The sequence below is a fragment of the Rattus norvegicus genome, chromosome 4 (genome assembly GCF_036323735.1).
Source record: "Rattus norvegicus strain BN/NHsdMcwi chromosome 4, GRCr8, whole genome shotgun sequence".
Taxonomy (NCBI): Eukaryota; Metazoa; Chordata; class Mammalia; order Rodentia; family Muridae; genus Rattus; species Rattus norvegicus.
The window spans coordinates 174,351,603-174,369,066 of NC_086022.1; the positions used below are offsets into that span (position 1 = coordinate 174,351,603).

The window sequence follows — 17,464 nt, forward strand, 5'->3', positions numbered from 1 at the left end:
AAACTCCTATTAATTAGGTGCCTAATTAAACTACACATTGCTAATTAAATGGTGGACTGTGGTGTGGCTTTTCCATTTATTGAGCAATAATATGCATTATGCACTTAATCAAAGAGAAACAAAATAAACAAAATAAGCTGTGGTGACTGTTGCTAGGAAAAACACACAGTTTGTAAGGAGAGGCCACCGCACGATGTGGTCTGTAACACTCTAGTTACAGTAGAGCGGTAAATGTTAGAGGGACCCAAAGAAGGGAAAGACAACTTATGCCTCAGAAAGTAAAAAAAAAAAAATTTTTACAGTGAAACTGAATCTTGACTACAAGTTTTGCAAAGATTTCTTCAAGAACAGTCGCTTGTGTGTGGCTGTGAAGTTTTAGATGACAGTGACTAATTTCACATCATAGGATTGCATGGCATACAATATTGCAAACGTTGACCTGAGAAAAATTGTGTGGGGCCTTCCTTATGATCTAGGTAGGAAATACAGTGTTGTTACTGCAGTTGCTGGGATTTTGTTGACAGACTTGTATTAAAAAGAATAATTGTAGCAATAACCTGAAGAATACATTTTTAAAAAGAGATGGCTACAAGGATATTAACTGGTCGTAAGGTTCAGGAATGGTCCACTTGCAAAATTGTTCTTGGGTTGGTGCTGGTACCAGTACAGATCCACAGAGTAGACTGAAGAACTATTTCAGAAGAAAGCCACAAAGAGAGAAGTGATAATAAAGAATTCGAGCTTAGACTGAATGTTTGACAAACCCACCGGCAGGCACTAACATGTGGGCCTTTGAAAGAATATCAGATCTGAGTAGCATAATTGAAGGGTTTTGTTTACAACATAAAACCTTAACATGCGGTCTCTAGGAACTGCCCCGGACGTAGTTACACACAGAGATCTGACGTTTTGTAGAGAATAAACCTCAAAGAATAATAGCAGACTTAAGATCTTTTGACACTAATGGAAGACACAGAAAAAGAAGAAAAGAAACCAACAAACAGATGTTTAGAAAATGGGGACATAACGACTTTGTAAATGCAGCACAAAGTAAGAAAAACCAAGAAACAGGGGAAGAGTATCCGAGGGATATGAGAGCAGCCAGGAAAGGCTCTGTAGCACCCAAATAGAGAAATGCCTTAGAGACATATTAAACACCATTAGGCCTTAGGTAGAGCAATGGAAGTAAAAGGACAGCCACTGAGCAGAGTATGAAAAGTTCTTGCTTTTCAAACACTTTTGATTTTCCTTTTTAGTTGACCTATTAAAGCACTACATGTCAATGGGGTGCCCTGTGACTCTTTGCTGGGCTTATATAATATAGAAATATTAAATTAAGCAAATCAGCATGTTCAACTTACCATTTTGTGGTGAGAATGTTTAAAACCTATTCCTTTTGCATGATGACAATGTAGTTAATTCTCAACTCTCTGTGTGAATCCATAGATGATTCATTAGACAGTATCTCTGTACAGTCTCCTTGCCTCCTTGGCTTGGGGATTCATTTTCCCTGCTTCTGGTTCAAGGCTGCTCTGGTACCCAAGTCCACCGAGATAGTTAAATAGCTTACAAGTTTGTCACTTTCCAGTTGCAAGGCTAAGACACCATGACAACAAGCAACTTAGGGGAGAAAATGTTTATTCTAGCTTACGGTTCTAGGGAAACAGAGTCCATCACAGCTAGGAAAACGTGATGGGGTAGGCAAAGCACAAAGCTGCCTGATCCCATTTTCATTCACACATATAAAACAGAGAGAGCAAGCAGTGTGAAGACATGAACCGTCAAAGCCTCCCCCCCCCCCCGACAAGAACTGTGCTTCCCCCGGCAAGATTCCACCTCATAAAGGTTCCACAACCTCCTCAAACAGGTCCAACTACTGAGGACCAAGTCCACGGGGGGGACCTTTCTCACTCAAAGGGCCACACCATTGTTATGTCAGCGTTGATCCATTTAGACTATAATAAATAAGTAACAGTTCCAAGCTAGTCATTTGATTTTAGGTGTGGACACGATGATTTCTAGTCCAAAGAGCAAAAGGCCTTCCTGGAAAAGTGGTAATCCTGCCACTCTTGGTTTCTGAGTTTTGGGTTCTGGTTTCCGTGTTAACAGATGTCCTTGGGAAAACACCTTGAGCTCTGAGACCCAGCATCTTCAAGTGTATCCTGAGGAGATTGAGCTTGCTTTCCAAGTCTTCATGGCCTCTGATATTCTGTAAGCACACAAAGCCCCCCTCAAAGGAGCATGCATTATTCAGTGCGTAGAGGGACTCAATCACTGTAAGAATCCTCATTCATCATTTTCCTGGAATAATAAAACAAACCTGTCAGATTCCATTGCTTTTCCTATCAGAAACACAACACAGATATTCATATTGGCATTTTTCTCCCGAGCTGATGCAGAGTGTGTCATCAGACTTAAAACCTCCTGGAGAAATGCACTCTCCTTCTGACGATTCCTAATTCCAGCCTGACACTGGAGCTTTTAGCTGTGAATAGCCTTGTGGCATTCTCCATGAATTCCTCTCGCTGTGCGTGCTGAAAGCTTGACATTTCTTTTATGCTGAAATTTGATCTCAGATTTCTTTGCTTTCCGGTTTACTCTCCGAGCTGCTTTTTCTCTTAAAGGTTGTTGTTTGATGTGTCGCGTTTTGCTTTCAAACAGTGCTTTAACAAGTTTTAGCAAAAAAAATATTTTCCTGTGTCCTATCATGAATTAGAAAGGAATGGGGGAAACGGGGACGAGGATTGGGGTAAGATAATAAAAAAGTATAAATGGCAAAAATAAGTCAAATGGAAAAAGTTAAAAAAATGTATTTTCCATCAAAGAATCACTTCATGGGCTGGCCAGTCTTGTTGAAGTTGGTCTGAGTGCTTTGTAATAGTCTCACAGGCTGCTGAGGAGGAAAGGGACCGAAAGATTTGGAAAAATGGTGTGTGATTGCATCAACCCCTGGACTGCTGTCTCAGAAGCAGACCAGAGGTTCTGATTCCTTTCCTTGTGAAAACACAGCAGTCACACAAGCTGCTGTCCTGCGTGTCAGAGTTTGCCCAAGTGAGGACGGAAGTTCCCAAAATGTAAGCAGACTTGCTGCCAGGACAAGGCTGTTGTCATAGTCATTTGAAAATCGTTTTTACCACACTCGTGAAGGGAGAGGTGAACTTACCCCAAGTTATATGACTTCAGTACTGCAAATGTATTGAATATATCTATCCAAAATATATGTAAATATAGAGAAAAGGGCCTAGCTATCTTCTATTAAGCCAGACACCGAATTCCATGCACAAAAATGTATAGCAATGACCACTCTCCTGATTAAATATTTTCTACTTTTCAGCATGACTATTTTGGGCAGAACTATGGTGTCTAGCTTAACGTGGAGTAAGAATATGAGTGTCATTTAAATCAGATAATAAATGTTTTAGATATCCTAATTTTGCTTCTACTATAGCTACTAATAAATATAGTATTTTTTAAAAAGCACTTCTTGAAGACTTCGATAATTTCTAAGAATGCAAAATATCCCGAGGCCCAAAATTGGCGAAGTGCAGTTATGTTCGCACCTCCACCGCGAGCCGCCATTGCCCAAGCAACACTGGTCCTGCGCATTGGACCTGTTCCCGCCCATTATGAGAGCATTGCCACTGCACCCGAGCCCTGTGTCCTTAGAATTCCTCTGAGAAGTGTTCATCCTGAAATGGCTCAACTGTATCGAATCCTTCACTTCCCCAGTTTACCACGTGGATCTATTCTTCCCATTAGCTTCAGTGTCTTGGTTCTGGGGGACTGTCTCCTTTTGCCCCCCGTGTTCTCCCTGGGCAGTGTTCCATATTTGATTTTTTTTTATTATCTTGAGTATTTCTTATATACATTTCAAGTGTTATTCCCTTTCCCGGTTTCCGGACAGACATCACCCTCCCCCCTCCCCTTCCTTGTGGGTGTTCCCCTCCCAAACCTCCCCCCATTGCCACCCTCCCCGCATAGTCTAGTTCACTGGGGGTTCAGTCTTAGCAGGACCCAGGGCTTCCCCTTCCACTGGTGCTCTTACTAGGATATTCATTGCTACCTATGGGGACAGAGTCCAGGGTCAGTCCATGTATAGTCTTTAGGTAGTGGCTTAGTCCCTGGAAGCTCTGGTTGCTTGGCATTGTTGTACTTTTGGGGTCTAGAGCACCTTCAAGCTCTTCCAGTTCTTTCTCTGATTCCTTCAACGGGGGACCTATTCTCAGTTCAGTGGTTTGCTGCTGGCATTCGCCTCTGTATTTGCTGTATTCTGGCTGTGTCTCTCAGGAGCGATCTACATCCGGCTCCTGTCGGTCTGCACTTCTTTGCTTCATCCATCTTGTCTAATTGGGTGGCAGTATATGTATGGGCCACCTGTGGGGCAGGCTCTGAATGGGTGTTCCTTCAGTCTCTGTTTTAATCTTTGCCTCTCCCTTCCCTGCCAAGGGTATTCTTTTTCCTCATTTAAAGAAGGAGTGAAGCATTCACATTTTGATCATCCGTCTTGAGTTTCCTTTGTTCTAGGGATCTAGGGTAATTCAAGCATTTGGGCTAATAGCCACTTATCAATGAGTGCATACCATGTATGTCTTTCTGTGAGTGGGTTAGCTCACTCAGGATGATATTTTCCAGTTCCAACCATTTGCCTACGAATTTCATAAACTCGTTGTTTTTGATAGCTGAGTAATATTCCATTGTGTAGATGTACCACATTTTCTGTATCCATTCCTCTGTTGAAGGGCATCTGGGTTCTTTCCAGTTTCTGGCTATTATAAATAAGGCTGCGATGAACATAGTGGAGCACGTGTCTCTTTTATATGTTGAGGCATCTTTTGGGTATATGCCCAAGAGAGGTATGGCTGGATCCTCAGGCAGTTCAATGTCCAATTTTCTGAGGAACCTCCAGACTGATTTCCAGAATGGTTTTACCAGTCTGCAATCCCACCAACAATGGAGGAGTGTTCCTCTTTCTCCACATCCTCACCAGCATCTGCTGTCACCTGAGTTTTTGATCTTAGCCATTCTCACTGGTGTGAGGTGAAATCTCAGGGTTGTTTTGATTTGCATTTCCCTTATGACTAAAGATGTTGAACATTTCTTTAGGTGTTTCTCAGCCATTCGGCATTCCTCAGCTGTAAATTCTTTGTTCAGCTCTGAACCCCATTTTTTAATAGGGTTATTTGTTTCCCTGCGGTCTAACTTCTTGAGTTCTTTGTATATTTTGGATATAAGGCCTCTATCTGTTATAGGATTGGTAAAGATCTTTTCCCAATCTGTTGGTTGTCGTTTTGTCCTAACCACAGTGTCCTTTGCCTTACAGAAGCTTTGCAGTTTTATGAGATCCCATTTGTCGATTCTTGATCTTAGAGCATAAGCCATTGGTGTTTTGTTCAGGAAATTTTTTCCAGTGCCCATGTGTTCCAGATGCTTCCCTAGTTTTTCTTCTATTAGTTTGAGTGTGTCTGGTTTGATGTGGAGGTCCTTGATCCACTTGGACTTAAGCTTTGTACAGGGTGATAAGCATGGATCGATCTGCATTCTTCTACATGTTGCCCTCCAGTTGAACCAGCACCATTTGCTGAAAATGCTATCTTTTTTCCATTGGATGGTTTTGGCTCCTTTGTCAAAAATCAAGTGACCATAGGTGTGTGGGTTCATTTCTGGGTCTTCAATTCTATTCCATTGGTCTATCTGTCTGTCTCTGTACCAATACCATGCAGTTTTTATCACTATTGCTCTGTAATACTGCTTGAGTTCAGGGATAGTGATTCCCCCTGAAGTCCTCTTATTGTTGAGGATAGCTTTAGCTATCCTGGGTTTTTTGTTATTCCAGATGAATTTGCAAATTGTTCTGTCTAACTCTTTGAAGAATTGGATTGGTATTTTGATGGGGATTGCATTGAATCTGTAGATTGCTTTTGGTAAAATGGCCATTTTTACTATATTAATCCTGCCAATCCATGAGCATGGGAGATCTTTCCATCTTCTGAGGTCTTCTTCAATTTCTTTCCTCAGTGTCTTGAAGTTCTTATTGTACAGATCTTTTACTTGCTTGGTTAAAGTCACACCGAGGTACTTTATATTATTTGGGTCTATTATGAAGGGTGTCGTTTCCCTAATTTCTTTCTCGGCTTGTTTCTCTTTTGTATAGAGGAAGGCAACTGATTTATTTGAGTTAATTTTATACCCAGCCACTTTGCTGAAGTTGTTTATCAGCTTTAGTAGTTCTCTGGTGGAACTTTTGGGATCACTTAAATATACTATCATGTCGTCTGCAAATAGTGATATTTTGACCTCTTCTTTTCCGATCTGTATCCCCTTGATCTCCTTTTGTTGTCTGATTGCTCTGGCTAGAACTTCAAGAACTATATTGAATAAGTAGGGAGAGAGTGGGCAGCCTTGTCTAGTCCCTGATTTTAGTGGGATTGCTTCAAGTTTCTCTCCATTTAGTTTAATGTTAGCAACTGGTTTGCTGTATATGGCTTTTACTATGTTTAGGTATGGGCCTTGAATACCTATTCTTTCCAGGACTTTTATCATGAAGGGGTGTTGAATTTTGTCAAATGCTTTCTCAGCATCTAATGAAATGATCATGTGGTTCTGTTCTTTCAGTTTGTTTATATGATGGATCACGTTGATGGTTTTCCTTATATTAAACCATCCCTGCATGCCTGGGATGAAGCCTACTTGATCATGGTGGATGATTGTTTTGATGTGCTCTTGAATTCGGTTTGCCAGAATTTTATTGAGTATTTTTGCGTCGATATTCATAAGGGAAATTGGTCTGAAGTTCTCTTTCTTTGTTGGGTCTTTGTGTGGTTTAGGTATAAGAGTAATTGTGGCTTCATAGAAGGAATTCGGTAGGGCTCCATCTGTTTCAATTTTGTGGAATAGTTTGGATAATATTGGTATAAGGTCTTCTATGAAGGTTTGATAGAATTCTGCACTAAACCCGTCTGGACCTGGGCTCTTTTTGGTTGGGAGACCTTTAATTACTGCTTCTATTTCCTTAGGAGTTATGGGGTTGTTTAACTGGTTTATCTGTTCCTGATTTAACTTCGATACCTGGTATCTGTCTAGGAAATTGTCTATTTCCTGAAGATTTTCAAGTTTTGTTGAATATAGGTTTTTACAGTAAGATCTGATGATTTTTTGAATTTCCTCTGAATCTGTAGTTATGTCTCCCTTTTCATTTCTGATTTTGTTAATTTGGACGCACTCTCTGTGTCCTCTCGTTAGTCTGGCTAAGGGTTTATCTATCTTGTTGATTTTCTCAAAGAACCAACTTTTGGTTCTGTTGATTCTTTCTATGGTCATTTTTGTTTCTACTTGGTTGATTTCAGCTCTGAGTTTGATTATTTCCTGCCTTCTACTCCTCCTGGGTGTATTTGCTTCTTTTTGTTCTAGAGCTTTTAGGTGTGCTGTCAAGCTGCTGACATATGCTCTTTCCTGTTTCTTTCTGCAGGCACTCAGCGCTATGAGTTTTCCTCTTAGCACAGCTTTCATTGTGTCCCATAAGTTTGGGTATGTTGTACCTTCATTTTCATTAAATTCTAAAAAGTTTTTAATTTCTTTCTTTATTTCTTCCTTGACCAGGTTAACATTGAGTAGAGCATTGTTCAATTTCCACGTATATGTGGGCATTCTTCCCTTATTGTTATTGAAGACCAGTTTTAGGCCGTGGTGGTCCGATAGCACGCATGGGATTATTTCTATCTTTCTGTACCTGTTGAGGCCCGTTTTTTGACCAATTATATGGTCAATTTTGGAGAAAGTACCATGAGGAGCTGAGAAGAAGCTATATCCTTTTGCTTTAGGATAGAATGTTCTATAAATATCCGTTAAGTCCATTTGGCTCATGACTTCTCTTAGTCTGTCTACATCTCTGTTTAATTTCTGTTTCCATGATTTGTCCATTGATGAGAGTGGGGTGTTGAAAACTCCCACTATTATTGTGTGAGGTGCAATGTGTGTTTTGAGCTTTAGTAAGGTTTCTTTTACATATGTAGGTGCCCTTGTATTTGGGGCATAGATATTTAGGATTGAGAGTTCATCTTGGTGGATTTTTCCTTTGATGAATATGAAGTGTCCTTCCTTATCTTTTTTGATGACTTTTAGTTGAAAATTGATTTTATTTGATATTAGAATGGCTACTCCAGCTTGCTTCTTCTGACCATTTGCTTGGAAAATTGTTTTCCAGCCTTTCACTCTGAGGTAATGTCTGTCTTTGTCTCTGAGGTGTGTTTCCTGTAGGCAGCAGAATGCAGGGTCCTCGTTGCGTATCCAGTTTGTTAATCTATGTCTTTTTATTGGGGAGTTGAGGCCATTGATATTGAGAGATATTAAGGAATAGTGATTATTGCTTCCCGTTATATTCATATTTGGAAGTGAGGTTATGTTTGTGTGCTTTCATTCTCTTTGTTTTGTTGCCAAGATGATTAGTTTCTTGCTTCTAGGGTATAGCTTGCCTCCTTATGTTGGGCTTTACCCTTTATTATCCTTTGTAGTGCTGGACTTGTAGAAAGATATTGTGTAAATTTGGTTTTGTCATGGAATATCTTGGTTTCTCCATCTATGTTAATTGAGAGTTTTGCAGGATACAGTAACCTGGGCTGGCATTTGTGTTCTCTTAGGGTCTGTATGACATCTGTCCAGGATCTTCTGGCCTTCATAGTTTCTGGCGAAAAGTCTGGTGTGATTCTGATAGGTCTGCCTTTATATGTTACTTGACCTTTTTCCCTTACTGCTTTTAATATTCTTTCTTTATTTTGTGCGTTTGGTGTTTTGACAATTATGTGACGGGAGGTGTTTCTTTTCTGGTCCAATCTATTTGGAGTTCTGTAGGCTTCTTGTATGCCTATGGGTATCTCTTTTTTTAGGTTAGGGAAGTTTTCTTCTATGATTTTGTTGAAGATATTTACTGGTCCTTTGAGCTGGGAGTCTTCACTCTCTTCTATACCTATTATCCTTAGGTTTGATCTTCTCATTGAGTCCTGGATTTCCTGTATGTTTTGGACCAGTAGCTTTTTCCGCTTTACATTATCTTTGACAGTTGAGTCAATGATTTCTATGGAATCTTCTGCTCCCGAGATTCTCTCTTCCATCTCTTGAATTCTGTTGGTGAAGCTTGTATCTACAGCTCCTTGTCTTTTCTTTTGATTTTCTATGTCCAGGGTGTTTCCATGTGTTCTTTCTTGATTGCTTCTATTTCCATTTTTAATTCCTTCAACTGTTTGATTGTGTTTTCCTGGAATTCTTTCAGGGATTTTTGCGATTCCTCTCTGCAGGCTTCTACTTGTTCTCTAAGGGAGTTCTTTATGTCTTTCTTGAAGTCCTCCAGCATCATGATCAAATATGATTTTGAAACTAGGTCTTGCTTTTCTGGTGTGTTTGGATATTCCGTGTTTGCTTTGGTGGGAGAATTGGGCTCCGATGATGCCATGTAGTCTTGGTTTCTGTTGCTTGGGTTCCTGCGCTTGCCTCTCGCCATCAGATTATCTCTAGTGTTACTTTGTTCTGCTATTTCTGACAGTGGCTAGACTGTCCTATAACCTGTGTGTCAGGAGTGCTGTAGACCTGTTTTCCTGTTTTCTTTCAGCCAGTTATGGGGACAGAGTGTTCTGCTTTCGGGCGTGTAGTTTTTCCTCTCTACAGGTCTTCAGCTGTTCCTGTGGGCCTGTGTCTTGAGTTCACCAGGCAGGTTTCTTGCAGGGGAAAAGTTGGTCCTACCTGTGGTTCCAAGGCTCAAGTTTGCTCGTGGGGTACTGCCTAAGTCCTCTCCGCTGTGGCAGCAACCGGGAAAATCTGTGCCGCTCCTTCCGGGAGCCTCCGTGCACCAGGGTTTCAGATGACGTTTGGTGTTTTCCTCTGGCGCCTGGATGTGCACAGAGTGCAGTCTCTTCTGGTTTCCCAGGCGTGTCCGCCTGTCTGAAGGTTCAGCTCTCCCTCCCACGGGATTTGGTTGCAGAGAACTGTTTATCCGGTCTGTTTCCTTCAGGTTCCGGCAGTGTCTCAGGCGCAGGGGTCCTGCCGCTCCCGGGCCCTCCCCTATGGGAACCCAGAGGCCTTATACAGTTGCCTCTTGGGCCAGGGATGTGGGCAGGGGTGGGCAGTGTTGGTGGTCTCCTCCGCTCTGCAGCCTCAGGAGTGCCCACCTGATCAGGCGGTGAGGTCTCTCTCCCACGGGGTTTGGGAGCAGAGAGCTGCTGCGGTCCGGGATCCGCCGGTGTGGGACTTCCGGTAAACACAGGAAGTGCCCGGCCTTAGAGGAATTTTGCCTCTGTGTGTCCTGAGTTCACCAGGCAGGTTTCTTGCAGGGGAAAAGTTGGTCCTACCTGCAGTTCCAAGGCTCAAGTTTGCTCGTGGGGTACTGCCTAAGTCCTCTCCGCTGTGGCAGCAACCGAGAAGATCTGCGCCGCTCTTTCCGGGAGCCTCCGTGCACCAGGGTTCCAGATGGCATTTGGTGTTTTCCTCTGGCGCCTGGATGTGCACAGAGTGCAGTCTCTTCTGGTTTCCCAGGCGTGTCTGCCTCTCTGAATGTTCAGCTCTCCCTCCCACGGGATTTGGGTGCAGAGAACTGTTTATCCGGTCTGTTTCCTTCAGGTTCCGGCAGTGTCTCAGGCGCAGGGGTCCTGCCGCTCCCGGGCCCTCCCCTATGGGAACCCAGAGGCCTTATACAGTTGCCTCTTGGGCCAGGGATGTGGGCAGGGGTGGGCAGTGTTGGTGGTCTCCTCCGCTCTGCAGCCTCAGGAGTGCCCACCTGATCAGGTGGTGAGGTCTCTCTCCCACGGGGTTTGGGAGCAGGGAGCTGCTTCCATATTTGATTTTTAATCCGTTCCTCAGCAATTGCTGTACAGCGTTGCACTGATATTGATAAGAGTGCTAATCCTTTAGCAAATCCCGGAGAAACCCCTTTTGCTTCGTTCAGAGGCCGATTAAACACCGAATCACAAACCCGGGCTTCCGACATATTTATTGCAGTGCTTTGAGTGACAATGTCCTCTGTGGTCCTGGGTGTTCAAGCACTTGAGTCCTATGTAGTGGTGATATTTGGGAAGGGGTAGAGGCTTTAGGAGGTATGACCTGGCTAGAGGAAGTGTGCCACTGTGGGCAGGCAGGCTTTGACGGTTTATAACCTCACTTCAGATTCTCACCCGCCCCCACACCCTGTGGGGTTCAGATTTGATCTGTTTCCTGTGCCATCCTCCGGTCACCATGCCTCCCCCACCGTTGCGGACTTTCTCTCTGGACACTGAAATAAGCTCTTCCCTCTACAAGGCTCTCTTGTTCCTGGTGCTTTATCACTGCATGAAGAAGCAACTCCCTTTTCCCGTCAGTGAAAACTTTCCTCAGCTTTCGTGACCTCCTTCCTGACGAGCAGTAGCAAGCCAGGGTTCTAGACCTTTATATTTTAAACCGGGTTTTCAGTTATGAGATTGTGAGGATTTATCTTCTGTAATTAATTATGAGGGTGCTTCCTATAAGTTAGCGATGTATGTCACCCTGAAGGGTCCCCCAGTAGTGCTTTCGTGAAGAACCAAACCATAGGCATGAGTGTCCATTCCTGCACTAATTAGCAGTCTTGGGGTGTTGTAATTACCTAAGGGTACCGCCTAGCTCCCAGCAAGGATCATGCGTGTGTGTCAAGAAGTCAAATCATTTAGGAAATTCAGTACAACCTGGCTTGTGGAAATGTTCAGATTGGTTGCAGGTTCTGTTACATGTGACATTTCGGTCTGTAAATATCAAAGCAAACTCAGCTCCCACACGGGGAGCCTTCTCCTCATTAACGAATGAGCTCCCGAGCAGGAAATTCCAGCAGTTAAATCCCTAGAGAGTGTTTAAATAATTTCAGACATGGCGGGGAAGAAATGCCAGGATTTGCAGAACATGTTTGTCTGTCGATCTGCACCTGACTTCGGGGGCCATGAGAAAACAAATGTCATTCTCCAGAGACCTATTATGTCAGAAGAATATTCTGAGTTAACCAGAAAACGGGATGCTCACTTTTCCCCACACAATGGTGTCCCTTCTTTAAAAGAGCAGAACGTTTCGTGTTCCTTCCAGTTCTAGTAACGAACTCATAGTTATTTGCCTATCGTCCCTGATTTCCTGGATGGCCCTTCTTTTAAAAGGCATTATTCATCGTAGGCTTGAAAAACCATAACTAGGTTAGAAAAGTCAACTCATGTGTGAAACGTCCCTTAAAGCATTTTAATTAACTTTGGTATCTTCTATCTTTATATTAAGAATAATGGATCAATACACACTAATTTTTGCAGAGAGAGAGACATGGGTTAAAAGCAGTGAAAAAGAAAATGTTTATGACAGAAAATATAGTAGGCGCATATATGGAAAGGAGAGTGGAACCTGTTACTTTGTGTACCAAAGACTGACGTTTTGCTACTATTTAGCACTTTTGGATCATCAAAAAAATCCACTGTTATGCTTGGTCCCTGTATATAGACAGATGCTCACAACATGTTTACTAATAGACATACATAGCATCTCCAACGGTTTTCATAAACATGTCTTCCTGTACATGGTTTATTACACCCTTAGGATCGATTCCCTAAGGTTAAATGGCTATACCCAAGATAAGCATGACTTAAAAGAATTGTGTCTGCTTTCATTCTAAAACATGTCCTCTACTGCCAGCCCTGCGTGAAAGAACCCTCGTTTTAGGAACATGAATGACATCCCGAGCTTCTGCTAAGGCGGCCGGTTCTTCCTAAAATAGTCAAGTGCAAGTGATGTTTGGATACACTTGAATGTCAAGTGATCCTCGGTCATATCCCAAGGTATCATGTGATTTTTCCAATTTCTCTCCCAATTTCTCTCTGGACATCGAGCAAAGGTAATAAATAAATATCCCTCCCCATCAACATGCAAACAGGGCTCCCTGAATCTGCACATGTAATTCTCCTTTTCCACTTCACTATACCCGTATGAATAGATTTTTGTTTCCTTCTGCCTGGGAACCTTGGACAAAGTTCTTTTTCATTGCCTTCCGATTTATTTTTTTTCTTACCCTTTTGACGGAGAGACAATAAAAAAGCAGGAAATTAGTGTAGGTGGTATTTGTGGAATTAAACCTGTTGCGACCAATTTAAACGATCTCAGATCACAGCAAGAAATAATCCGTCTCTCTCTCTCTATCCCCAGCACTGTTTTTATCATTATCAATGCTTTTAGATTATTCACCTACACTCCAGAGACCATGATGCTAAATCCTAGAAATAAGAGCAGATGCAATAAACATTACCCTCAGTTAATTCCGTCCCTCACTGAAGAGTGGGGACACGTTTTTAATTATAATAAATCTTAGCACCTATTAGCTAATCGAAAGCGACCAGAAGTAAATTAGAAGACATAGAAATTATTGTTAAAATAGTGACATTCAAACGAGTTCAATGTGCATTTATATATGTATGTATGCATGCATGCACATTTTTTGTGTGTGCGTATACAAAATTTTTATATGCAGGTGCAATACCCTATGTATGCATGTGTAGAGAACAGAAGTCTGTATCAGGTATCTTCCTCAATATATTTCTCTCTCTCTCTCTCTCTGTCTCCGTCTCTGTCTCTTTCTCTGTCTCTTTCTCTCTTTCTCTCTCATATATATGTGTGTGTGTGTGTGTGTCAAGTGATTCCTCTGTGTGTGTGTGTGTGTGTGTGTGAGAGAGAGAGAGAGAGAGAGAGAGAGAGAGAGAGAGAGAGAGATTCTCTCACTGACCTCGGAGCCCACCAATTCAGCTAGACTATCTGACAAATGAACTCCAATACTCTTTGTATCCACCACCATCCCAGACACGCTAGGGTTACAGATGCCTGTCCTGAACCCAACTTCTATGAGCATACACCATCTGAACCCATGCTACGAAGGAAAGTGAGAGATTTCAAAGGAGCAATCAACATGTTCTAAGCAGAGATTACAGTGTCCCCAGGGGTGAAAATGCATGTGTCACACCAAGGATAAGCTCAATCAATGGCTGAGGGGGAAAATGTGAACTCTTTAGCCCTCAATATCTACTTAGTAAGTGGGCATAGAATGGATGCATCGGGAGTAAAAAACCAGTTACCGTCTTACGAGAAACTAACTTACACTGTGATATATAAATGTTTCAGCCCACGTGAGGATCTCCTGGACCCCAGAGTGGAAGAAGACATTGATAGAGAGCATAGACAGAAGAGCCAGCCACCTTGGAGGCTGACTTGTGGAAAGTGACAAGGTTGCCCTACAGGGAAGTCTTCCACTTTGATCTAGGGAATCATAAATAGAGAAGTCAGCCCTCATCCAGGGACATCATTTTGCATTCTGTGGGGAATGTGGAGGTTAGTTCTGTGGAAAGCCAGCTCAGCCAGAAATAGCTTCCAAGGTGAGATGATGTCGAGCGTGGCCTTCAGGGATGAAAGTGGAGGAAGTGTGAGAAAAATAAAAGAGCAAAAAGCATCAAAATATCACCGTTGGACTTTGAAGGCTGTATGACTGTAGAGAGATGGCAAGAGGAGAGCCTGCCAGTAAACATATGTAAGAAGAAAGATAGATAATGTTCAAGCACGTAGGCAGACAGTCACCACAGCTCTGGAGGTTCTGGGGGCATATCTGTGATCAAAACAGACAGACCAGCTCACCAGAAACTCAAGATCTGGTGTATGGAAACAAGTGCACGGTCCTCATGTAAGAAGCACAGAGTATCCACCAGAGCGTTTTCTGTGTGATGTCACTTTTATACCTTTGTTGCCACTCAGATCCATGGCATGAAGCACGCAGACAGGAAACTGTGAGCGTCCAGAATCAGGGACCAGCGTTCAGCCCTATTCCCTGTAGACTGTCTTCAAAGTCACCTTGATATTGATGGGCTTTAGACAAACGGTTTAGTAACTGAGAACAAATCAATTCGCGTCCATTGAATTTGCTTAGGAAAAATCTAATGTCTTAAGAGGCTGAAATGAGCTGACCTTGTGCTGGGTTTCCATTACACCTTCTCTAGGACTATACGTGGTGTGCTGAGAGCCTTCGGCCCCAGCAATGTTGTGTTAGGTGTGTCTGCAATATGGTTCTCACCATGGGCCTTAACAGAGAAAAAGTCATGGGACTAGAAGGGGATTGATCGATCATAAATATTTGTTTCAACTAAGTAGGCTTAGGAGTGAAATCCGAGTTGCCATTGAAACCCAGTGTAAATTTGAAAGAAATGCAAAACTCTTTAGCTTCCGACTCCAAATTGCTCCCAAGGACAGTTGAGGGACACAGGGCAAGGCCATTTTTTTTTTTTGCTTGACTCCAGCTGCATACTGCTCATTTCACCCTTCAGTAATCTAATATCCTTTAAAAATGAAGAAGTTTTCCGACTTCTATGCCACAGGAAGCCAATCTTCGGTGCTCTTGTCTGACTGACTGGAAAAACTTCAGTCCCTTCCCTACAAAAGGAATGCAGTGTTTCTTCATTTATTGCTCCTTATTTTGTTTTTAAGTGGAATAAGGTGTTCCTTCCAGTTTTCCTTTTCACCTGTTAATAGTTTTGAAAGCTCGTCCCTTTTAAACTGAGTAGTCTTACCTAAGTCTTGCTGAATCTATTCATATCGATGCTGTAGGTCAGAAGCATTTCAAAGTAGTGTAGTGCCTTGATGACTTCAGACCCTTCCAGGAACTTTGAGATAATTGGATTTAATTGTTCCACGGTGCAAGGTGGGGGCGATGCAAACAGTTCATTGGAGAATGAAATTGTTTGGGGGAAGTGTGGCTTCGGAGGCTAAGCACCTTCACAAATTCAGTTCAAACCCTCATGTTCGTTAGCTGCCTAGGGGGTCTTAACTCTTATTACAAGCTTCAAATGCTTTACCGTCTGGGGAAAACTCCTTCAAATGCGTCACCGTCTGGTAAAATTTATCCTTATTAAGTTACATTTGTTTATTCATCGTAAGCTACTTTCAATGTCTGGCTTTCGTTAACATCCATCTGACCAAAATACGTTGAAAATATTAGATTCCACTTTTTAATCATAAATGATCGGGTCTCCAGGAGGTGATGATTTCTTGAGCAAAGAGTTGGCTAAATAAAAAAGCAAGAACCCTCAGATCCTTTCAGAAAAGGTTTCAGCTCTTATAACCTCCATTCCACAAGTATAGTCAGCCTCTCTGACAGAGCGCGTGAGCGGATAGAATAGGAAAAGAAGTGAGTGCTACTGATCACTTTAATCAATTTGGGGATGATTATAGGACCTAAGCATTAGAATTTACTCCGGGTCTCTGTCTCTCTCTCTCTCTCTCTCTCTCTCTCTCTCTCTCTCTCTCTCTCACACACACACACACACACACACACACACACACACACCACACACACAAACACACAATATATATAATGTATTTCATATATTATATAAATATTATTTATATATACTTCATTACTTCCAGTCAATTTCAACTCTATAGTCACAGGAACTGTTTTCAGGTTTCCAGACCAAGACATTCGTGAAGTTGCCGTTCAACAGTTAGACAACCTCTTGACCGATGAGCTGCTGGACTGCCTCCCACAGCTAGTTCAGGTAAGAGTCAAGGGTCACCAAGGGATTCTTGGGTTCTGAGTGATCATTCTTTAAAGGTTCCCAGTGTAAGCCATGAAATCGCTAAACTCTTATACTGCCGTTTGGCCAAAGAAGAGCTCCCTATGTGTTCAAGTGGTTAATACAGACATTTTCTATCCAAAGTTGATCAACTAACAAAAAAAAATAATAAAATAGAAACCCAAAAAGGAAAGTATTCACAAACCAATTTCACTTAGTGATTAGTATGGAGAAACCATGGAAACGTTTGTGAGGGGGAATCTTTCTCAGGCCTGCGTGTATAAAGCAATGAAACATGAAGTGAAGAGTCCCTCTGAGGGTAACAGAGTGACTGGCACGCCATTCATGAGCTTTTCTGTCATTCATACGGAGAGCTTTGCTGCTGGTTACTACTCTTGAGAAAGTAATTTCTAACACCCAATTCAACTACCACAGCACAGAGAAATTCTAAGAAAACAATGGGAAGCTGCCCAGAGCTGTGAGTCACCCTGACATTCGGAAGGTGAAGAAAGGGTTAGGAATGATGTCACACAGCTCACACAGGAGCAGGTAAAGGTACAGGTGCTTCTGTAGAAGGGAAGCTTTGCTCCCATACGTTTGTGCACAGGGTATTGAAGAAGACTGGTAGGTCTTTCTGTTTGTCTTCTCATTTTGTTTTGTTTGCTCTGTGTGTGTGTGTGTGTGTGTGTGTGTGTGTGTGTGTGTGTGTGTGTGTACCAGAAGACAACCCAAGATGTTAATCTCTCACATGTCAGCCACCATTTTGTCTGAGACAGGGCATTCCCTAACTTTGAGCTCCTCAAGTGAACTAGGCTGCATAGACAGTGAGTGCCAGGAACCTGCCTATCTCTACCTCCTTCACATTGGGATTTCAAGGTCGCCCACCATACGTGACT

The 17,464-nt window shown here is 42.4% G+C and overlaps 1 protein-coding gene across 4 annotated transcripts in view; it reads left to right on the forward strand.

The window, feature by feature from the left end:
• Pik3c2g (phosphatidylinositol-4-phosphate 3-kinase, catalytic subunit type 2 gamma) overlaps window positions 1-17,464 on the forward strand; it is a 367,852-nt gene that overhangs the window by 136,076 nt on the left and 214,312 nt on the right. For 2 of the 4 annotated variants that reach the window (NM_053923.1, XM_039106948.2), the window contains 1 exon segment: window positions 16,457-16,550. In NM_053923.1, coding sequence (NP_446375.1) covers window positions 16,457-16,550 — 94 coding nt within the window. 4 annotated transcript variants of the gene reach the window in all.